Source organism: Propithecus coquereli, unplaced genomic scaffold, assembly GCF_000956105.1.
Source record: "Propithecus coquereli isolate 6110/MARCELLA unplaced genomic scaffold, Pcoq_1.0 Scaffold77, whole genome shotgun sequence".
Taxonomy (NCBI): Eukaryota; Metazoa; Chordata; class Mammalia; order Primates; family Indriidae; genus Propithecus; species Propithecus coquereli.
Window position 1 is genome coordinate 2161787 of NW_012153840.1, and position 23841 is coordinate 2185627.

General features: G+C 53.0%; 1 protein-coding gene across 1 annotated transcript in view; it reads right to left on the minus strand.

Annotated features, from left to right (window-relative positions):
- The window catches only part of FHAD1 (forkhead-associated (FHA) phosphopeptide binding domain 1), a 117496-nt gene that overhangs the window by 25971 nt on the left and 67684 nt on the right, over positions 1 to 23841 (minus strand). The window contains exons 14-20 of the mRNA XM_012662483.1: positions 16718 to 16875; positions 13022 to 13129; positions 12684 to 12791; positions 9543 to 9650; positions 6135 to 6242; positions 2413 to 2586; positions 238 to 463 (exon numbers count right to left, since the gene is read on the minus strand). Of these exons, the coding sequence (XP_012517937.1) occupies positions 238 to 463; positions 2413 to 2586; positions 6135 to 6242; positions 9543 to 9650; positions 12684 to 12791; positions 13022 to 13129; positions 16718 to 16875 (990 nt within the window). The remainder of the gene's footprint in view (positions 1 to 237; positions 464 to 2412; positions 2587 to 6134; positions 6243 to 9542; positions 9651 to 12683; positions 12792 to 13021; positions 13130 to 16717; positions 16876 to 23841) is intronic.

The following is a 23841-nucleotide window of genomic DNA, read 5'->3' on the forward strand; positions in this document are numbered from 1 at the left end:
TGTCTCGCCGGCTCACTAGGTCGGCACAGAGGACGTCCCAATTCATTGTCATTACCGTTCACCTGGGCCCTGGAGGGCTTCTCACATTGTGTGACGAGAACAAGAGGGGGTCTCCAGGGAACGGATGAGATTTGACATGGGGCGTGGCCTTTTCTTATCAGCCAGCCTATGGGGACCCACAGGAGAAGCAGAACCTGCCCTAACACCGGGATTTCCTCGGCATTCCTTTAGCCCTACCTGGGTCGTTGTCCTTCAAAGTCGCGATCTCTCCTTCGATTTTTTTATGGTGTAGAGTCACTTTTTGGAGTCTTTCCTCTAGACTCACAATCGTCTGGGAGTGCTGTCTGACTTGCTCCTTGTATTCCGAGATTTCCTCCTCAAACTCGTGTTTCTGTGACTCTCGCTCGTCCTGCAGCGCCTTTACTGTCTGCTGGTGCAGCAGCATACGCTCCTCCATCACGATCTGGGAAGCAGAGCCACACGCGCTGTGACCTGGGAGCGGATGTGGCGACAACTGCAAGAACACAGCTCCTCCACACACCTCGGGGCTGTACTGGGCCCCACCCCAGGGCCTTTGCACATGTTGATCCCCCTGCCCCTTACGCTCTTCAGCTCCTTGCAGGGCTGACTCCTCCTCATCTTTCAGGTCTCACTTCCAATGTCACCTTCTCCAAGAGGCCCTCCCTGACTACCTCTCGGGAGCAGCTTGAGACACTTTCTATTCCAGCGTCTGTTTCATTTTTCTGGAGGCCTTCATCACCATCTACAATGACCTTGTTTCCTTGTTTCTCATGCCCACTAGAACGTAAATTCTACTACAGCAGAGATTTGTCTTATTTTTTTTTTGAGACAGAGTCTTACTCTGTTGCCTGGGCTAGAGTGCCATGGCGTCAGCCTAGCTCACAGCAACCTCCAACTCCTGGGCTCAAGCTATCCTCCTGCCTCAGCCTCCCTAGTAGCTGGGGTTACAGGCATGCACCACCATGCCCGGCTAATTTTTTCTATACTTTTAGTTGTCCAGCTAATTTCTTTCTATTTTTAGTAGAGATGGGGTCTCACTCTTCCTCAGGCTGGTCTCGAACTGCTGAGCTCAAATGATTCACCCGCCTCGGCCTCCCAGAGTGCTATGATTATAGGCGGGAGCCACCGCGCCTGGACAGACTTGTCTTATTGACTGCTCTGCCCCCCAGCATCTAGACCTAGATGTTGGATAGATCTTTGTGGAATGAATGAATGAATAATTCTATAAGAAAAAGTGAATGAATTTGTATTTCCTCAAAACAGAAATTACCAGTGACCCCCAAATGGCGAGTCAGACCCTTTCCCACCCTCTGCCTCCTGAGGTTCTTCCTGGAGTCTCCGCCACCCTCACCTCTCGCGTCCCTCAGTGGTGTCAGCTCCTGCTCCCTACTCTCGGGTCTGCTCGGAGGATGGTGAACTCTTTGCCCACCGTTCGGCGGCCGTGCCCGTGAGGCCGTCTTCCTAATCAGGCCCTTGTCTTGCTTTCTCTCCCCAGTCTACTGTGCCGCCACCGGGCTCCCGCCTTGCCTCGTCTTCTCCAAAACAGGATCCCCCTGACGACGTCTCCCCGCTACCCCGAACCTCCACATCCCCACCCATGTGCCCTCCCTGCGCCGTCCCCTCCCCAGGTGCCCTGGCTGGAGGCTTGCAGTCTCCTTTGGCATCTCCTCTCCTTGGTGCTCCTGTCCCGCGAGCCACTAACCAAGTCCTGCCACTGTAACTCTCTCTGCGGTGACTCTTTCCTTCTCATTCCTCCGCCCAGCCCCCACCACTTGTCCTTGTGATTCTGGACCCATCAGCGGCCACCACGTGCCACACCCAGAGCTGGTCTCTCCAATGCCACACGCTCTCCCAAATGTACCTGGTGCACTCTGGCGGATTAGCCTTCATCGCCTCCTTGCCCGCAGGCCCGTTGCATGAATGCAACATCGAGCCCTGACTGTGGAGGGCCTTGAACGCCGGGCCAGAGCTTTAAAACATTGTCTTAGAATCTGTGGAATGGTTACGGGTCACTAAATTCTGGGGCTCCCCAGTCTTTCTCCCTGATCCTGGGAGGACCCTGCATTACCTCTCAGAACGCCCTGGAGAGAGGGTGTGCTCAGCTCTGAGTACCTTTCGTTCTACACCAATAGGGGGCCATTTTGTCTTCTATAGGACATTTTTGGTTGTCACAGTGGCAGGGAGAGGGCTACTGGCATCTGCTGGGTAGAGAACAGGGACGATGCTGAACACCCCAATGCACAGGACAGCCCCTAACGGGAGGCGTCACTTGCCCAGAACGTCTGCAGTGCTGAGGTTGGGAAGCCTCCCATTGTCTTGGCGTTGGAGTATTTCAATGGGGAAAGGAGGGAAAATGGGGAAATTCTCCCATCTTACCAGGCACCGACTTACCATTTTCGTCTTGGCGGTCTCCAGCTCGGCCAGCGTTTCATGCAGCTGCACGGCCAGGCTCTCCGCCCGCAGGCTGTTGGCCGTCTGCGTCTTCCGGGTCTCTGCCACCACGGCCAGCGCGTCACTTAATTTATTATTCAACACGTCTTCTTTCTGCCCTTTTAGTTCTATTTCCTAATAGACAACAACAAAACATCAACATAACAGACACTGAGGAAGAGGTATTTCCCCTAGCCTCCCCGCCCTGCTGCCTTCGAGAAGTAAACTCTACGCTGTCATGATTCTGTTGATCCTTTTTAAGCAAAGCTCATGCCTTCTCTGGAAGGTTCCAATTATTATATTAATAGAACTCTTCTTTATCTTCAGCTGAGATCCGTCTCCTTGTGATTTCTGGTCTCTGAGCTGTGTCTGTCACCCGGAATCACTGAGTAAGTTTTATTTCTCTTTTATGAGACAGCCCATTAAATATTTGTGGAGGGCTGTCACGTCTCTCTAAATCTCTCCTCCTGGATACATGTGCTGAGTCCTTCTCTCCTTGCTTTCAGGACACTCTGCTTTCCTCCGGGGCCTTGACGGCGATGGCCTATCTCCACCTGCCAGGCCCTGGCCAGATGGGACTCCAGCCGCCACGTCCTCGCGCGCCTTGGAAGCTTCCCGCCTCTTGAACTCATTCTTCTGATTTCTTTTTTGAGACAGAGTCTCACTCTGTCGCCCTGGGTAGAGTGCTGTGGCATCAGCCTAGCTCACGGCAACCTCAAACTCCTGGGCTCAAGCGATCCCCCTGCCTCAGCCTCCCGAGTAGCTGGGACTACAGGTGCTTGCCACCACCCTCAGCTAGTTTTTTTGTTTCTATTTTTAATTGCCCGGCTAATTTTTTCTATTTTTAGTAGAGACGGAGTCTCACTCTTGCTCAGGCTGGTCTCAAACTCCTGACCTCAAGCGATCCTCCCGCCTTGGCCTCCCAGAGTGCTAGGATTACAGGTGTGAGCCACCGCGCCTGGTCCTTCTGATCTTCGATTGTCAAAATTCTACTCTCTCCCTGAGAAACTTCTCAAATCACGTGGAATGTGGGCCTCTTGGCAGGCACTGTGCTGGGCATTTTATGAACATTGTTTAATGCAATTTTAAAATATATTCTTGTGGCCAGGCACAGCGGCTCTTGCCTGTAATCCCAGCAACATAGCAAGACCTAGTCTCTACAAAGAATAAAAATATAAAAATTAGCTGGGAGTGGTGACATGCACCTGTAGCCCCAGCCACTCAGGAGCCTGAGGCGGGAGGATCACTTTAGCCCAGGAGTTGGAGGCTGCAGTGAGCTATGATCTCATCAGTACACTCCAGCCTGGGCGACAGAGTGAGACCTGTCTCTAAAAAAATAAAAAAAATAAAAATTCTTGATACGTAATACTGGGTATTCTCAGACTGTGTTGGTGGCAGCATAAACTAGTATGGCCGTTCGGGAGGGTAATTTGGGAATGTGTATTGCAAACCTGAAAATGTTTGTTTTTATCCAATTCCATTTGGGGGAATTTATCCTAAGGACGTGAAGAGTGATACATGGGGTTGTCCAACCAAGCGTCTTTTACACGAGTGAAAACCAAGAAACCACCCAGTGCCTGGCCACAGGGGAAGACAAATAACCTGGTGTCCGTCCACACAGAGCAAACCCAGGTCGTGGAAGATTGTTCGATGACACAGAGACAGTCTTATAATACGCTAAGTATAAAAATAGCCTCCAAAGCAGCGTGCACACTGTCACAGTATAAATGACTAACTTTGTGATAAATTGATCCTTATTGATGTCTACGATAATGCTCAGCATAAAGATGCTCTGGAAGGAATCATGTTAAAATGTCACCAGCGGCAACACTGCTCAGCGGAAGCATAGTTTTTATTTTCTTCTTTCGAGTGATTTTCTGTATTTTTCAAATTTACTAAGATGACAGGTGTTCCTTTTATAATAAGGAAAAGGAACTGATATCTTTTTTGGAAAAAATAAAATACAAATACCATTTCCATCATGTTATTCGTGCAAGTCTCACCTGGGAGTTGCTTCGTCTTCTTTGTACTGCCGCTGAATTCCATCTGATTCTATTTTAGGGTCTGAATATCACTATTATTGCTGAGAAATTCCAATGAGGACAACGCACAGGCCTGGCCTGAGGATACGCTCCTTGGGGACAAAGGCAGGCATCCCGCAGAGCGGCCTGGCACACACAGCTCAGGGACACACTCCAGGTGTCTCCGGGAATCCACAAGAAACTGAAATGGTTTCTTTGACGGCCATGAAGCTGCCCTGCCCTAGGGCAGAACACTCGCCTGGCATCTTTGCTCCTTGCCCAAGGACAGGAGAACAAAGTTCACTATTCCTGGGTCTGAATTCCTTTTCTTCTCTCCTTTCTCCTTTTCTATTCACTGTGACTGCCGGAGTAAAACTTGTGACCCATTCATTGATTTCATGATACACAATTTTTTTTTACATGAGTCTCATTCCTGATCCATTTTATGTCCCAATTTATCTATTTTTAAAATTTTAATTTCTCCTTTTGCCTACCCCTAATTGATGTATTTCCAGGAAGCTCCACGGTACCTCATTTGGGGAAACAAGGCTGCTTGGGAACAGATTGCTCCTCTCGGGCCCTCTTGCATCCTGCAGCGTGGCGCCTGGGCGCGGGGCGTCCTCCGTGAGTATGACAGCCCTGAGCTGACAAGTCTTGGGTCACTTCGCTGGACTCCAGTCTGCCTTCTCTGACCTATGCCAGTTAGTCAAGGTCCCTCGTTAACAGTGGTGCCCAGGGCTGATGTGCAAACCAGATGTGCTTTCCCGACACTATTTTTCCTGGAGCAGCGTTGTTTAAAGAGCACGTGGGCTGCTTGTTAAACACGCAGGTTCCTGAGTCCACCCTACACCCCACACCCAGTGGATGAGAATCTCTGGGGCCTGAGAAACAGGCATTTAAAATAAGTTCCCCAGAGATTCTAGTGCATGCTAATGTTTGGGAACCTTGCTTTAAAGAACATGATCCAAGATTGACATGAATGGAGAGACTTTTTTAGTGCTGGGTTGTGTGTTTGTCACCTGCTTTGCCTTTGAGACACTGGTCATTGTGTGTGTGTGTCCCTTGTACTGCTGGGACCCAGGAGGGGTGAATTACGTCCTGCTGCGTGTGGTACCTACGACAGGGGGGTGTGCAACACCCACCTCTACTCTTACTGCACCTGTTACTCCTGGTAATAATAGCAAATGCATCTTGATTAAGAAGGTGATGATAATTAGGATGACAAGTTCTGGTGGGGAAACTGACATCAAAGTGATCAGAAATCCAGGTGTCTGTACTCTGACATCTCTGTCACCCCAGGCAGCTGAGGCCACACAGAGCTGCACAGTAGAGGGGGTTCGGGAATGAGACAGTCCCGGGTTTGGAGCCTGCCCCTCGCTGCCGAGCCGCGAGCTCTTCCTATCGCTACACGCAGCCCACACACATGGTGCGTTTCCATGTGCGCTATGTGTTATCTGCAGTCATTCTCACAACAGCTCAGAGACTGACCTACCGGTATCATCTGTATTCCATAAGTGGGGAAACCAAGGCACAGAGATGGTAAGTAACTTGCCTAAAGTCCCACAGCCAGAGAGGGGGAGGTAGGATTTGAGCCCAGAGCCCGGCTCCAGAGCACTGCCCTTCCCCCGCTGGGCTCTTCTCGTCCCTCCCGGAGGCTCGTACCTCCCTCTGCTTGGTCAGACGATTCTCCAGGTCTTGCACCTTCTTCTTTTCCTTCTCTATGGCCTCCTTGGCTTTGTGTTTCTCGTAGGCGATGCTGCTGTCTGAGATCTGGAAGTCAATGACAGCGGTTTGAGGGCCTGTACCCTCAAAGGGAAACGACACTGCAAGGGGACGCCAGGACATGTCACCGGTGGGACCACTGAGTCAGGGTTTGGGCACAGGAGCTCAGGGCCACGTCTTGGTTAGTCAGGTGCATAAAGGACAGAGTGAGTCATCATTCAGGATTTCGGGGCTGGTGTTCAGGAAGTGACATGCTGGTGAGTGTTCAGGCCGCATCCTGTGGCGCTGAGCCACTGAATGGACTGGCCTGCGTTGGCACCGATGCAGGCCCTCTGGGAAGCACCTGGCTTCTGGGGAGGTGGGGCGGGAGAGACCATGCTGGGGAGACGCCTCCTGTCCCAGCAGGCCCAATGCCTGTGGCTTCAAAGAAGGACACAGCCGGTCTCTTCCTGTCCACAAAGGCGTGGGTGTCCTGTCCAGGACAGTCTGGAGCTGAGGACACACGCCCTGTAGCTCTGGTGACGGGGAGGGAATCGGAGGCCCCGACTCCCCTGCTCAAGCCCCTGGAAGTCAACAGCCGGAGCGGGGCTGACAAACTCTGCGACTGCAGAAACTCTCGCAGTCACGCTCCCCGCACCGACATGCCGCTCACAAGGAAAGCGTTTTGATATCTGCGCACGTGCACAAAGCCTGCAGGGATATGTACTGAAATGTAAATGGTGGTTATTTTGGGGGAATTGAGATTAAGGCAATTTATATTTTCTTCTTTTCACTGGTCTGTATCTTCTAAATTTTCTTTAGTGAACAGGCATTATTGGCAAAAAGAAAAACAACTGAAAATTGTTCCACGGCCTGCTATGCTGGGAGATGGGAAGCTTCTAATTTGAGGGGCAGGACGAGACTTTGGGGATGTGTGTGGCCCTGGAGAAAAGATGTTCCCGATGTTCTCCATGTTTTCACATCACCTATGGACGTGCCCCGCCCCCTCGCCCCCCAGCACGGTGTCCTCCCCGCCGCTCTGGACTCTGACCCCACCTCCTTGTGCACCCTTGGCTTTTTCTGCCAAGTCTTTGCCTAAGACTGCCCAGCCCCACCCTGCAGGTCCAAGTCCTGCCTGTCGTAGGAGGCCACCAACCCCCTCCTGCATGCCCCGTGGCCAGCGTCCTTTCCCTCCTCTCACCACGCGCTGCTCGGCGCATTACAAATGGCGACAGTCACGATGACACGGTGCACTGAGTGTGTTAGTGCGTCCGCTCTGCACACCCCCAGACAGCATGTGTCCGCCAGCCTCGTCTTACAGGGAGGAAAGGGAGGCTGTAACTGAGGCAGGACGAGGGCAAGTAACCTTCCAAGGTCACAGCGCCAGGAAGCGGTGGTGCAAGCGTGGACACCAGCGCCCCTGCCGGAACCAGTGGCCTGCGGCCTCCAGGCCCTGCCTTACCCATCCTCCTGATTCACACCCCACCCCCTGGAGGCGGGAGACATGTTTATACGTTCATATCTGCACTGGCACAGAGCCTGGCAGGAGCCCGGCTTCAAGACCCCTCCTGTGGCCCATATGTATAAGGGTTGCTCTGGGGGCAGCAGTGACCACCATTTGGGTCCCACCCCTTATCGAGGCTTGCTCCGTGTTTGTGCTCTCGCATCCCACCTGGACTCTGACCTCACTTCCCTCACAGGCGGGGCATAGTCCCTCAGCCAAGGTCTTTGCTAAGGCTGTCCGGCCCCCACCCTGCTGCACCACTCAACTCCCTGCCCCGCCCGCACTCTGGCCTCCCTGGGGCAGCGGCTTCCCAAGCATGAATGCACTGACTCCTCACACTAGACATCTGGGTGGTTCTGCCACTACACCCACGTTAACGCTGAGGGCACAGAGAGGGCAAAGGGCCTGCCCAGGGTCACACAGCGTGTTGGGGCAGAGCTGGGATCTGAGCCCAAAACGGGCATTTTTAGCCCACACGCTCCACTGCTCCTTCCTGCCTCTCCCACCCAGCGTCTCCTGCTTCCTTCCCCTGCACCCCCCTGTGCCTCCCACCTCCCGCCAGCTTCAGTTTCATTCCTCATGCCCACCACCCCCCTGGCTAGTTCAGGTCCTGCCCCGCTGAGTTTCTGCCACTTCACCCAGTGGCCCTCTCTGCCCCCAGGCTCCTTTACCCCTCCAGGTCTCACTCAGATGTCACCCCCTCCAAGAGGCCCTCCCTGCCTGCAGACCACTCTCTAGCCCCATCCCCACACCTTTCTCCTCCCCTTAGCACTTGTGGCCTGGAGCTGTCCCTGCATTTGCTTCCACCTTGTCTGTCTGCCCCGAGCTAGGATGAAAGCTCTGGGCAGCCTAGTCCTGGTCCGTCTGGCTCACTGTGGTGTCCCCAGCACCCAGAACAGGGCCTGGCACACAGTGGGTGCTCAGCGAATATTTGTGGGTGGAGGAACAAAAGTGATTAGAACAATTCCCTGAGCCGTCAGCTCTGTTTCTGGATTTTCCATGAGGGCCGGCACGTGGGTGTTTGTGCCACCCCCTAGGCTCCTTCTTCCAGGGCATGGCCGGGCGTCCAGGCTGACCCCAGGGCCTCCGTTTCGTGCTGCTCTGAGCAGATGTGTCTGGTGGGCCTGTCCCCAGGCTGGGGGGGGGGGGGGGGGGTGGATGTGGGTGCCTCCAGCTCTGCCTGGGCCTGGCACTCGGAGACCCCTCCTCACCTTCCCCACGCCGTCCTGTCCGGGGGTGCACTTCTCACCCACCCCTGAAGGCGCGGATCCCTGGCACTTATGTGACGTGGCTACCACGTGAGCTCGTGGTGTTCCTGCCTCCCACTGTGCTGTCTGTGTCTCTTACCCCTCGGCCGGCCCAGGGAGGCCTGCTCGAGTCTATGACACCAGGATGCTGGGGCCCGGGGTGCTGTCTCCCGAGGCCATGCAGGGTGTGTCTCAATACCTTTCTAGGAGGAGGAGGAGGAGGATGCTGGCTGAGGGGCCCACCCAGACTACAACCCAGGGGTTCTCTCCTGGAGGCCATCCCTCCTCCCCAGGTAGCTGAGCCCAAGAGCAGGAAAAGCTTCCGGAGGGCCCACTATGTTCAGGGTGAAGTTCTACGTACTTATGTCTCGTAGCATTTAACCCTCTGAGGTAGAGACTGTTATCATTCCCATTTTCCAGGTGAGGAAACTGAGGGACAGGGGGTCAGGTCTGCCCTGGGGCACACAGCCGGTAAGTGGCAGTTGTCGGCCACTCCGGATGGAGGTGCCGCTCCAGCCCCTGCATGCTCTCACCACACTCTCTCAGGGTACATCTGGTTTGGAGCTCCTTCCAGAAGGTTCTGGCTACCACGGCCCATTCTCCCTCTGCTGCTCATACCTCCTTCTGTTGGGTTAAGTGGTTCTCCAGATCTTGGACTTTTCTCTTTTCCGACTCTAAGGCTTCCTTCGCTTTTCTTTTCTCGTGGGCCATGCTGCTCTCCCAAACCTGCAAGTCAACGACCAGGGGTCTGGGATGCTGCACACCTAGAGGGTGGTTGCTAATAATAATAATAACGATAACAGCTAAAACGTTGGGGGTGGCGATGACATGCCCGGCCCCCGGCCAGCCCTTCACTCTCACGGCAACCCTGTCAGAGAAATGTTGTGAGCAGCCCGTTTTACAGATGAGGAAACCGAGGAACTGGATGTCGGGAGGGCCCAAGGCCGTGTAGTCTGCCAGCCGTGAGGCCCGGATCTGAACCCTGCGCAGAGGAAAGCACGGAGGCCCTCGGCGGGGCGAGCACAGGGCGTTGGCTACTTATCGCTGGACCAGGCAGCCTCTCTGATAAAAAGAAGACTCTCATTAATAATGAAATTTTCCATTATTGAAATAAATCCCTTAAAGACAATCCGGGTTCAAGAGGAGGGCAGCATACTGAATTATTGAGCTGCAATATGCCAATCTGCAGAAGAGGGAGGGAGAGCCTCGCTGGCAATGCTCTGGTAGAAGGCAGGGAGGGGAGCGTGGTCAGTACGTGGTGCCCCAGTCAAGGAATTTTGTCTAGAAGTTACTTGCTGATAAGCTGTTCAGCTAAACGGCCAGTGCAAATCCCCAAAGGAAATAAATTGCTGGCCCTTTCTAGTCACTGCAAGAAAGGGGACCTCGGCTGTCGAATAGCTTGTCTTCTAAACCCCAGCTCGACGTTCGGAACTTGGAACACGGCTACCGCTATAACCGGTGGGTAGGGCCCCACATTAGCCCGCAAAAAGTATTTCATCCATAATGCCGCTGACAGCTTGTATATTTTGCAGTGAAAAGCAGCTCTACAAACTCTAACACTCTGCTGTCCCAACACCAGCCTAAAAAAAGCAGAAGAGCAGCGACGTTGTGGGAATTTCACGTTTATTTTGAATGTTTGCGGTGGGTTCCAGGGTGGGACGCCTCCCCATAGACTGCGAAAGACACTTGGAGGCACTTCCTGCGTCTGACCCATGTCCACGCGCCAGGCCTTCTTCGCGGCGGCTCCTCTGCGGCCGGGCGGGACGGCGCTGATGGGCAGGGACCTCGGCGGCTGGCACATGGGCTCCCGCGTTCGTCACGGGTAACGGGGTTGCCCTTTGACGTGATCTCGAAACCGAAATTATGACCCACTGATTGTGTTGTCCTTAAAGAACCGTCTGATAATGTGGAGGAAGAGCTAATAAAGAGAAAAAATGGAACAACCACTCGAGGCTGCAGGGGGTCTGTGGCTGGGCCTGCTCTCGCAGACTCCCCCGATGCGGAACCGCAGACAGGTTCTGCCAGGAGCGGGCTGACGTTTTCACAGACCTGGGGTGACCCGCCGCAGCTCCTCTCTGCAAGGAAGCTTAAATCTTTCTCCTGAAGTCCCCTGGGACCTCGAAATCTCTAAATTCAAAGGCCTTCCCCAGCCCCACGCGGTTGACCTCTTGGTGGCATTTGACTCGAGCGACTCTTTGCAGGCCCTCCTCCTCCTCACCACCCTGGAGGAATAACTCAGGGGTGAGCCTCAGTGACACTGTTTACAGATCAAATTGCACAGGCTCTGCCTGGCTGTCTTCTTATTTCTGCCGCAGCGGTGGGAGGGCCAGGGTTTTACCCTGAGGAGTGAGTGTGGACAGAAAACGAGGGCCCTAATAGAGGGAGAGGCAGAAGTGGCAGGCAGGGACAATGATAATAACTACCATTTGTCCAGCCAGACACTTCATTATACATCATATCTCACCCCCGCAGCCTTTCAAGGAGAGAGGTATTGATAAATCTGCCACGGCCAGGAAGTAGCCCAGCCAGATTCAAACTTGGATCTCATCTGGTTGCAAAGCTTGCACTGCTCTGTGTGGTCTCAGGATGCAGGGATTAATGAAAGCATGTGTGAAAAAGGCTCAGGGATCTGAGGGGGACCATAAGCTAAACATGAATCAACAATGTATTAGAGAGCTTTCCCAAAAGCTAGTCGGGGCATATTAATAGAAGTACGACATTGTCAACAAGGGAGGGGAGAGTCCTACCTTAGGCCACAGCTGGAGAACAGCGTGTGGTTCTGGCTACCACACTTTAGGAAGAAAATGGGTGATGGGCTGCAAACTTAAATACCTAGAAGGGCTAGGCAGAGACCAAAAGCGAAGTGGGCCATGTTTAATGCATTAGGGAATGGCGAGGACTGTGGCAAACTGCTGCTAACTGGTTAGGCTCCAGTCTATTTTTGCCAAGTAAAAAAGAGGGCCAGATTTTCTGACTTTTCAAGAAAGGATGGAAATCTGGGTTTTTAAATAAATTTATGAATTCCAAATAAAACACTCTGCAGCCAAACATAACGTATCTGCAGGCCCTTTCAGCAGTGAGCTGCCAATCTGCAACTTCTGAAGGGCAGAGCGGGCCAGGGAGGGGACCAGGGCCAGGCTCCCGTCCTGTGAGGTGCAGAAGGAGAAACAAGGGCGCCTGGGCTGGGAGGAGCAGGTGCCTCCACTTTCCAGCCTCTAAGTCATGAAGCGGAAGAAGCCTGGCGTGGGTGGGGGAGGGACGCCCTTCTGCGGCAAAAGAGGTTGCCCCAACTCGACCTGAAGGAAAAACTCTCTGCCAGCAAGGCGTCAGCCCTGGAGGGACTGCTCTGGGCTGCGGACAATTCCTCGGGGCTGGAGCTGGAGGCTGGATGATTTTAGGCTGTTGGTGGAGGACTGACGCAGCCCTGAGGTCCACGACTCTGTCATCCCCGTTTCTACACTTTGGAACACAACATCCACGCAGAAGACACCCGTGTCACCAGCCCCGACCTGTCTCCCAAGCCCTGTCTATGCCCATGTTTTACGCTGTTTACAATTTTTACCAACTGGTTGTCAAGGCTACAACTCCAGGGTTCTCTCAAGTCCCCGGTACTTCCCGAAGTAGCTGAGCCCACCAAGGACCGATTACACCGGGAACGCTCCAGTCCGCTCTGCCCTCACCATCTCGGCTCTGAACTGACTTCCACACGGCCCTCGAGCCGGATCGGGTCCGGGCCGACTCTGTCCCCCCGCTGCGTACCTGCTTCTGACGGGCTAAGCGGTTCTCCAGCTCCTGGGCTCTCGCCTGCTCTTCCTGCAACGCTTTCTTGACTCTGTTTTTCTCTTGAGTGATGCTTTCCTCCAAGGCCTGCAAGTCAATAACCGCTGTTGAATAGACGTGGTTACCGTGGCGGGAGCGTGGACTCCGCCAGGCAGCGTGTGGTTGGTTCTCCACTCGTCACCACGCCCCCCAGGGAGACTGCAGGCAGCACAGCCCCGAGCTCAGAGCATGGCCCAGGTTAGAGCCCTAGAGCGACCTCTCCCAGCTGTAGGGCCTTGATTTGGGCTCCAGCCACTCTGTCCCCCCGAGCTGCGTACCTCCTTCTGGCGGGCTAAGCGACTCTCCAGCTCTTGGGCTCTCATCTGCTCTTCCTGTAACGCTTCCTTTGCTCTGTTTCTCTCTTCAGAGACGCTTTCCTCCAAGGCCTGAAAGTCAATGACCGTTGTTTAATAATCACGGTTGCCATGGCAGGAGTGTGGACTCTGCCAGGCACTACGTGGTTCACCTCTTCACTCCTCACCACACCCCCGGGTAGACTGTGGGCAGCACAGCCCGGGAGCTCAGAGCCTGGGCTCCGGAGTCGGCATGCCCAGATTACAGCCCTGGATCAATCCTTCCTAGCTGTAGGGCCCTGGGTACGTGAGAAGCTAGAGAGGCCTCGGTTTCCCTATCTGTACAATGGGGACAGTAATAACGCTTCCTTCGCTGGGTTGATGGGAGGAGCACGTGGGACGATGAGCATGGCATGCTTGGTACAGTACTGGAACATTCATTCCCCACTTTGCAGAGGAGGAAAGGGGCTTAGATTGAGACATCTGTCCAATTTACTAAAATCAGGTAAGCAGGGAATAGAACCCCAGCCCATTTGATTCTAAAGCCTGTGTTCTAAACCAAGGGTTAGCCAGCTATGGCCTACAGACCAAATCTGGCCCACTGCCTGTATTTTGCAGATAAAGTTTTATGGGAACACTCCGCACTCATCGTGCATTGCCTATGGCTGCTCTCGCACAACAGCAGCGGGACTGAGCAGTCACGACAGAGATAGCATGGCCCGCAAACTGAAAATATTTACTATTGGGCTTCTTATGGGAAAAGTTTCCAACCTCTGATCTAAAGCATTGCTGTGTGCACAAATCAAGTGACTGCTGTTAATAATTTGTAATAAGAAAAGAAGGCTAGATTGATAAAGGAACTCACATTTTTTTTTTTTTACCATTGAAACAAAGTCATCAAACAAGTCAGGATCATGAGAGGGAGCCTAATTAGCGAGCCTAGACACGTGTATTTTTAGAAAGGGCCGGGGGGGGCGCCAGATGGTACAAAGTGGATTCACTTAAAGTCATGGCGCCTGACACTGAGTCCTAGAAGTTACCTTCAGAGGAGTCCCCAGGGCCAAGCTGATGAATACAGCGTCTGAGGAAGGGTGACTCTCGAGCGTCACAGTCTGTCTGGCAGGGACCTGACGTTGCTGCCTCCCTCTGCAAGGGGGTGGGGTGCACTGAGGTTGGTGTTTATTATTATTATTTTTTTGAGACAGAGTCTTGCTCTGTAGCCCCAAGTGGAGTGCAGTGGCATCATCATAGCTCACTGCAACCTCAAACTCCTGGGCTCAAGCAATCCTCCTGCCTTAGCCTCCCGGGTAGCTGGGACCACAGGCGTGCACAACCACGCCCAGCTAATTTTTCCTATTTTTAGTACAGACGGGGTCTGGCTCTTGGGCAGGCTGGTCTCCAACTCCTGACCTCAAGCAGTCCTCCCACTTCGGCCTCCCAGAGTGTCACGCATGAGCTACTGCACCTGGCCGGTTTGTGTGTTTAAAAGGGGGCTTGAAACCAGCTCTTGAAACACACTCTGCCAGAACCAACATCATCAACAGGCATCTGGGAAGCCCAGGCTGGTGTCCACCTCGGTGTTCCACGTGGTGGGGCTGGAATACCAGACCCCAGCAATGGAAAAAGTCGGTCCAAGATTGAAAAAAGAAAATAAGCCACTTGGGAAGCTGATGCTAGAGGGACAAGTTAATCAGAAGGGACTGAGGACACAGGCAGAGTGTTTTGTGAAGGTGGTGGAGATTTCTAGGCCCTTCCTGGTGAAGGTGCTGGCTTTTCTATTTCTAATTGCTCTTCGGAATGTCCCCGGCTTGATTTATGGCTACCATTAATATTACGCAGAGGACACATGCTTTCGGTCAGATGGTTTTTCCTTTTTAATCTTTCATTTCACGAAAGGCAGAAAGGCAGAGACAGAGGCAGAGAAGAGGGAGGAGAGGAGCGAGGTGTCTTGAGGTGACTGACACGACGTGGAGAAAGGAAATGAAAGAAGCAGAGGTTTGGGCAGGTCTGGAGAGCAGGCGTGTGTGACAGAGACGCGTGGTCCAAGTTGGGAGTCACCGAGTGAGGCAGGAAAAGACAGAGAAAGAGGCAGGTCCGGTCCTCCTCAGGGGAAGAAAGGAGATGCCGGGAAGAGTTGGGGTCCAGTGGACCTGGGGGCTGCTGTCTTGAAGTGGGGGGAGGAGGGGGCGCCACGCGAATCAACACTCCACATCCAGCCGGGACAGTGGTTCTCAGCCACGGCTGCACGTGGTAGTCACCTGGGAGCATTTACAAATCCCAGAGCACCGGCCATACCTTCACTCCCGTTAGATCAGGACCTGGGGGTGGGGGGATGGGTGCAAGGCGGCAGTATTTTTTAATCTCCTAAATGACAAAAGTGCAGCCAAAGTCATGAGCCCTTGACCTAGGATGGTGGCCTTGAGGGTAGTGAAATTCACAATGGGTCCCCGAGTATCAGGAAGGGCTAACTCTAGGGCTATGATGAGAACTGTCTTATGAAATCGGCTTCCTGGCCCTGGCCAGAGATTCGCTTTTTTTTTTTTGAGACAGAGTCTCACTGTGTTGCCCGGCCGGGCTAGAGTGCCGTGGCGTCATCCTAGCTCACAGCAACCTCAAACTCCTGGGCTCAGGCGATCCTCCTGCCTTAGCCTCCCGAGTAGCTGGGACTACAGGAATGTGCCACCATGCCCAGCTAATTTTTTTTTTCTATTTTTAGTTGTTTGGCCAATTTCTTTCTATTTTTAGTAGAGACGGGGTCTCGCTCTTGCTCAGGCTGGTCTCGAACTCCTGAGCTCAAACAATCCACGCGCCTCGGCCTCCCAGAGTGCTAGGATTATAGGCGTGAGCCACCGCGCCCAGCCTGTCCAGAGATTCTGATTCAAGGGGTCTGGGGGCGCCAAGAATCTGTTTTTAACAAATCATCCAGGACAGGCCCGACTAAGGAGTCGTTTCCACATTTCTTTACCAGTTGTCTATTTTTCAGGGGACAAAGCCTTGCACAAAACTTTCTTAAAAACACAGACAAACTACTTATCCAGCAGCTTTGGGAAAAGCTTCCTCTAAGCCTTTGCTCTCAGGGAACGGGGGCTGCAGGCCGGCAGCACCAGCGCCGTCTGGGCGCCTGCTGGGAATGTGGACTCTCGGCTCCGGCCCAGACGTGCTGAGTCAGAACCTGCTTCTCAACCAGATCCCGAGGAGTCACGGGCACCTTGGAGGTGAGAGACGCTGCTGTAAGGTATCTTCTAATTGGCCTGGTTTCTAGAAAAGTAAGTGGCAAGTTTGGCCATTTGTTTTCCCTGATATATCTGAAGAGAAAGCAAAAGACTGAAATTTGTAATCTGAAGTGGTTCTTGCACACGCCTAAAAACAGTCTGTCAGTTACAAACCACGACCTGCGGCAGTGACTCGGGTTTGTAAAATCCACCTCCATTAATAGACAAATAAGGTACCACTTCCCGAAATTTCACTAATCCTGCCTTTTCAAGTTGGTTTGCTGTTGAGTTTTAGAATTCGAGCTTCATGATAAATCCTCCCAAATTATTCACCCTGTTTAATTAATTTAGTTCCATAGCACCCAGCAAGGAGTTGCTGAGATGTCTCCATCTAAGCACATGCCCTCGATCTCCCACAGAAAAGGCCACCACGTCAGTTTCCCGTAGTAGAGTAGACGACAGGGACCACCTCACCTCCTTCTCTTCCATCAGCCGCCTGACACTGGCTTTCAGTTTCTCCTCTTGCTCTTGCCTCTCCACGTTCAGCTTCTCCTTCTCTGCCAGGTGCTCCTGCAGCTTTTCTTGCAGCAAAGACTGCTGAGTTTCCTGAGAATGGTTGAATTTGATCTGAAATGAGAAAAAAGAAACTGACACCGATCGGGGACAGGCCTAGCTAAGGAGTCGTTTCCACATTTCTTTACCACCTGTTTAATTTTCAGGGGACTAAGGTTTGCACAAAACTTTTTTAGCCTAGTTACAGGTGGCGGTGCAGTAGAATATAGTGGTTAAGAATTCAGACTCTGGGAGGCCAAGGCGGGCGGATTGTTTGAGCTCAGGCGTTCGAAACCAGCCTGAGCAAGAGCGAGACCCCGTCTCTACTAAAATTAGAAAGAAATTAGTTGGACAACTAAAAATATATAGAAAAAATTAGCCGGGCATGGTGGCGCATGCCTGTAGTCCCAGCTACTCGGGAGGCTGAGGCAGGAGGATCGCCTGAGCCCAGGAGTTTGAGGTTGCTGTGAGCTAGGCTGACGCCACGGCACTCACTCTAGCCCAGGCAAAAGAGTGAGACTCTGTCTCAAAAAAAAAAAAAAAAGAATTCAGACTCTGGATCTAGATGAAATCCCAGCCCTAGCTATTTCTAGATGCTTCCTCCTTTAGAAAATGAGGTTAATAATTGTATCCACCTCTTAGAGTTGTAAGGATTCAGTGAGATGATGATGGAAAGCTTTTAGCACAGTGCTTAGCACATAGGTGCTCAGTAAATGGTGACTCGAATTATTAGTTATTATTGGCTGGGTGTGAGAGAAAAAGCAGTGAGTTAGGAGCCAGGAGACCTGAGCATTTGTCTTGATTCTTTTGTCAATTAATTATGTGACCCTAAACTAGTCACCAACCTCTCTGGGTTTTGATGTCCATATCTGTAAAACGTGGAGAACGGACTAGACCAGGGCTTGACAAACCATAGTCCACAGGCCAAATATGGCTTACTGCCTCTTTTTATAAATAAAGCTTTATTAGAACAGAGTCATGCTTACCATGGTTTACGTATTGTCTAAGGCTGCTTTCGTTCTACCATAGCAGAGTTGAATAGGTGTGAATACGGTCTGCAAAGCCTAACGTATTTACAATCTCGCCCTTATGGAAAAAGTTTGCTAATCCCTAGAGACTCAGGTTGATTGGCATAGTCCTGGTTCTTCACCCTCCCTCTGTCCAGGTCTACCGCTATGTAATTTGCAGTGGTCTGCCCATACCCCGCCCCCTGACACTGGACTCAGCCATGTGACCTGCTTTGGCCAACGGGATGCCAGCAGACATAACACAGAGGATTGAAAAGCGCTATGTGATTGGGCCTGCCTTCTCTTGTACCTGGGCAGTCTCCACGAGAACACACCCAGGCTAGCTCACTGGAGGATGGCTCATGTGGAGCAGAGAGTCAAGTTGCTCCAGCTGAGGCCAGCCTAGATCAGCCAAAGGCCAGCCAGCACCCAGACAAGTGGGCAAGCCCACCCAAGTCAGCAGAACCACCTAGCTGCCGACCCCAGACATGTGAGCAGTGAATAGGAATTGCTGAATGCCACTAAAGTCTTGTGCTTGTTTATTATACAGCATTATTGTGGCAATAGCTATCAGAAGATACAATCCCTAAAGATCATTTGTCTCTAGAATGTTTCTTTTCTTTTGGTGATTCTGCTGCCTGTGCTGTGGATAGCTGTACTTCTTCCACTGCATTTAAGAAACACAGTTTTCAAGAGCTGATATTATTAAATGTTTTGGGCTTTTGACAGTCAAGAGGGAAACAAGCACTGTGGTTAGCCCAGGAGGCCGGACGGGACGGCACCCTGTCCTGGTCCTTACCCTCCTGGGAGATCTTAGCCACCCTGTCTGCATCTCTGTGTGCAAATGGAGAAATCATTTTACCTATTGGAGGATGTGGACTGACATCCTGATACAGAAAAAAATACCTTTCAAACGCACAATGTTATGTAAATGCCAAGACAGAAAAAAATACCTTTCAAACGCACAATGTTATGTAAATGCCAAGCAGGAGCCGAAATGAACTTTGAAAAAAGAAAAAGAAGTTAAAAGATTTACCTGAAGTTCCTGGATCTGGCTCATAATCTTTTTATAATGTTCCAGAAGACATGTCAGATACAAAGAGAACCCTTTAAAAAGAGAAGCAGGAGGAAGATAAGTATCAATTCAATCCAACTTCTTTGCTTTCCACGTACTGTCTTAACAAAGCTTGTAGCCCGGACGATGAGGGCTGCCGTCCCATCGAGGAAACGTGACCAGCCATCCAACTTGTGGTTTTAAAATAGTTGATAAGCCTTGGTTGGGCTTACATCCACCTTCTTTTTTGGAGCTGGAAAATAAAAATCCATCCACAGAACACCTATTTACTGAGCACCCACTGTGTGCAAAGCACGGGGCTGAGTGTGGGGATGGTCCAAAGCCACGCCCTCCAGGGGCTTGCAATTCGGCCTGAGAGACAAGGTCTAAATGCCTGCGAGGAAACGCACAGTGACCCCAGGCTGCACGTGAACACTGCTGAAGGAGGTACGGAGTGTGAGCTCTCAGAGGAGGGAGAGATCATCCATCAGGAGTGATCAAGGAAGGCCGCCTGGTGGAGGACCACTGGGTGTGGGCATCGCTGGGGAGGCAGTTCAGAGTGCTGGGGCAGGGGGCTGCAGACTAGGGGACATGCTGGGCCGAACGATGACCCCCAACGATATCGAGTTCCCAATCGTTGGAACCTGCGCCTGTGACCTTATAGGGCAAAAGGAACTTTGCAAATGTGATTTCAGTTCTGGATTTTGAGGTGGGGGATTATCCTGGATGAGCTGGGTGGACGCAGTATAAGATTTGAAGACGCAACGTCGCTGGCTTTGAACACGGAGGAAGGGGCCACGAGCCCGGAGTGCAAGGAATGAAGCTCTAGAAGCTGAAAAAGGCAAGGAAACGGATTCTGCTCTAGAGCCTCTGGAAGGAACCAGCCCTGCTGACACCTTGACTTTAGGCCTCCAGAACTGCACAAGAATCAACGTGTTGCTTTCCTGAGTTTGTGGTGACTTGTTACAGCAGCCTCAGGAAAGCCACACAGAGGGCAATGGCAGGTGGGGATTAGGGACACATGGAGCTCGTCCAGCAGGTGCTGGGCTTGGCTGGGCGGGAGCGGTGATGGGAGGGGAGGAGCAGATGGTGCAGGGGTGTAGAAGGGGAGGTCAAGCAGTGGGAGGCCTGGAGCAGCGGCCCAGAGAGTGGATACTTGACTTAAGCACCGCTGAGGTGGACCGAGTGGGTCCTGTGTGCCTGGCCTTCTGCTAAGTGATTAACGCCTCGCCCCGCCGTAGCACCCGCCACTGCCCCATTCTACAGACGAGGCCCCCAGCCGAGTGGCTGCCCAGCGCTGCACAGCGGGCCAATGGCTGAGCCAGGACTTGGCTCCGGTTGGTGTGACTCCAGGGTCTGAGTCGCTGCTATTCCAGCTGCGAGCCCGAGGGCGTCCAGGTAGGCAGTGCTGATGCTCCACTGAGGCGGGGAAGTGGGATGAGTAGAAACAATGAGAGAGGAAGCCTTTTCGGGGTAGAATGGTGGCCCGGCTGCCAGACAGAGGAGGGAGACAGGCGGGAGTGGGGTAGGAGCGGAGGGCCCGGCTCTGTTTCGGACTGTCGAATTAGAGATGTCAGCAGGACTCCAGGGAGAGGTGGTCCCAGGGAGATGGACATGCGGGTTGGTGGGGTCGGTGCAGCCCATCCAGGGTTCTCATGTGAATTAGGAAAGAGCCCCTCCCTCTGGGTGGATGTGGCCCCCTGCCCGGGACCCCACCCGCGGCCTGGCTGGACTCCCCACACTGCCGTTCCCAGCAGCCCCGCCTGGACACCACGTAGGCATGGCTGCTGAAGCACGTGACGCGGGAAGTTTCTCCATGCAGGAGGAGACGGGGGCGGGAGGACCAGGGGCTGACTCACAGTAGGGACAGGAATTGGTGAAGGGGCTGAAACAAACATCAGGGGAGAGGTGGGGCACACCAGGCCCAGAGCCAAGGGGTGACAGGGTTTCGAGGGGGAGGACCAGGCGTGCTGGGTGGTCAGAGACAGGCCCTGGGGATGCACTGGGCGGGCCGGTGCGGCAGGGCTCTGTGTCAGTCACCTGGCAGAGAGGCAGAGGCAAAGTAGGAAGCCGGCAGTGAAGACAGAGGTGCAGCACACTTCTGCAAGCTCAGGGGTGGGCACAGGAGCGAGAGCAACAGAAGAGGAGCGAAGGCAGCCGTGGGTTCCAGGGAAGAATTATGTTTTCTAGATGCTGGAGCCATCTCGAAGTGCACATTAGCACAGGGAGGGAGCTAAGAGCGAGAGGAAGGCTGTGGATGCCAAAGCACGGAGCTGGCCATTCAGGACCCTGTGCACAAGGTCCCCTGGGAAAGGGAGGGAAGGGGAGACGCAGGGGAGGGAAGAGCTGCGTCTGGAAGGAGGACCTGGAGGGGGAGATGGGGGAAGGAGGAAGACACGGGAGTGGAAGAGAAAGGAAGGGAGTCAAGCTTGCTGGGGCCCGGGGCCCTGCTTTCCAACAACGCAACTTTCCGAGGATTTCCAGCATGGAAGAGTGAGAATAGAGTGTTACAATAATAGCTGCCAAGTATTAAGCACCTGCTCTGTGCCAGGTGCCACGCCAAGAGTTTGACAGGCATCCTCTAATCTTCATTATAAACACCCCTCAAGGAAGTGTGTTCACATTTCTAGGTGAAAGGACGGAAGCCCAGCAGGGTTAAGCTACAGAGCTGGTAAGTGGCAGAATCACAATCAGACCAAGGTCTGCCATTCTCTTTTCAGAGAGGCTGGAGCTCGAAAGGACAGGGGTGGACCGGCCGACGTGACGGGTGCATTGGGAGAGGCGCGTTGCAAGGACACCAAGGGGGCAGGAGGTGAGATGGCCGGGCTGACGTTCGCTTGGCCTATAGGACCTGGCGAGTACAGGGATTTGTGGCGGCTCAGTCGCGATGAGTCTGGGATTTTGCTGAGCTGCCACCCGTGACCCAGGAACCAAAGGGGAAGGATCGAGTCATGGTTGGGCTCCTAAGAGGACCAAAGGGAGAACGGAATTGAGGATGCTGAAGAGGGAGAGTGAGTGTCTGAGCGTGTTTCTAGAGTAGAAGATGAACCGTAATCGTAACAGCATTTTGCTCTTTGGGAGAAGGAGCAAGTCTTCATCATATTTCCGGTTACAAAAGCTGTATGTGTTCAATACAAGAAATCCAAACATTACAGAAATTTGCAATGTGGGAAGTGTTTACCGCTCGCTGCCCCTTCACTGTCCTGCACAGTGGCCGGCACACAGTAGGCCCTCAATAAATGGTTGTTGAATGACTGAATGAAAGTAAAGGTCCTATGCAATCCCACCCTGCTGGAGTAATGTTCTTATCAGTTTGATGTCTCTTTCTCCAGATTTTTCTTTTGGTCAGATACTGACATTTTTAAAAAACAAAAATGGGCCAGGTGTGGTGGCTCGCACCTATAATCCCAGAGCTTTGGGAGGCTGAGACAGGAGGATTGCTTGAGGCCAGGAGTTTGAGACCAGTCTGAGCAAGAGTGAAATGCTGTCTCTACAAAAAAATGAAAAAATCAGCTGGGTGTGGCATCTGTAGTCCCAGCTACTCGGGAGGCTGAGGCAGGAGGAGCGCTTGAGCCCAGGAGTTCGAGGCTGCAGTGAGCCATGATCACAACATTGCACTCTGGCCTGGGTGACAGAGCGAGACCTTGTCTCAAAACAGAAAAGAAAAAAGAAAATGTTATAATCCTACTAAATTTTCTGTCTTCAAAAAAAGAAAGAAAAAAAAAAAGACCCACGAAGGGAGCACACTAAGCATATCGTGTTGCACTTTGCTTTCTTTTCCTTGAAAGATACCGTGTATCTGGGCTGTTTGAGAAAGAGTGGTTTCCCCGTGTGCAGGAAGGCCTTTTTTGTGTAACAAAGTCTCGCAGAAATAGACACAAACGACTGAGCTTGCAGAGAAAAATGTAAAAAGTCCTTTCTTTGCCTTATCAAGGGAAGCCTGAGAAAGCGGCGGGAGCAGCGTGAGGCTGCCGTTCAAGGTCCCCCTCACGCGTCTCCTATCTTCCCGGCCGGAGCACGCGGCGGACCTGCCGTCGGACAGCACCGCACACTCGAGCCCGGCCAGGCTCACCCGCTGGGCCGCTCATGCCGTCACCCAACCACCTGGACTCCCCTGCGGGGTTTATGACAGGACTTACAAACCCAGCTTGTTTCGTGGTTTCTGTCTTAGGAGGACGTTCTCGAAGGCAGGTAGCACTGGTGGCCAGGGGTGGGGGCTCTGAGGTCAGAGGGGCTTGGACTGAGTCTCAGCTCGGCCACCGGGCAGCTGGGACACCGGGCCCCTTGTCCTGCCTCTAAGGAGGCGGCGTAGGAAGGCTCTTCTGGCTTCAGCCCAGCTGGGCGCTCATGGCTGAGCGGACCCCGTGTGCTGCCAAGGGGAGACGGGGCAGGCGTCCCAGATGGAGTCACCTGGGCGTGAGCGAATCAGGCCGCACTGCCCACGCACATAACGATGTGGTTGCCACCCACGTTTAGGCCAAATTAAATCAAGTATGAGGCTGACGACGATAGCAGCTCCCATTTATGAAGGGCTCGCTGTGATCCCGGCACTGCCATTTGTGTGTGTGTCACGCCATCCGGCCCTCGCAATGGCCCCGTGAGACTTTATGCCCATTTTATGTACAAGTAAACGGAGGCACAAAGACGTCAAGTAACTTGCCCACGCAACTAGTAAGTGCACAGTTGAAATCCAAGCCTGGGCAGTTGGGCTCCAAAGTCCAACCTTAGACCCATTACACTACACTGCACACAGGGCTTTCCCGGGGAAGGCTCAGGGCGTGATCAGACGCGGTTTACTACGGCGAATGAAAACGCTCAGCCTGGTCTGTGCCCGTCTGAATGACAGAACCTGCCCTCTGGGAATCGGGCACGTACCCGGTACTTCACTGGATGGGGAAGGATGGGGTCCCAGGAAAAGCACAGTGGTAGGATCACAAAGACCTCAGCCCGAGTCCTGACGCCACCACGTTTCAGCGGTGG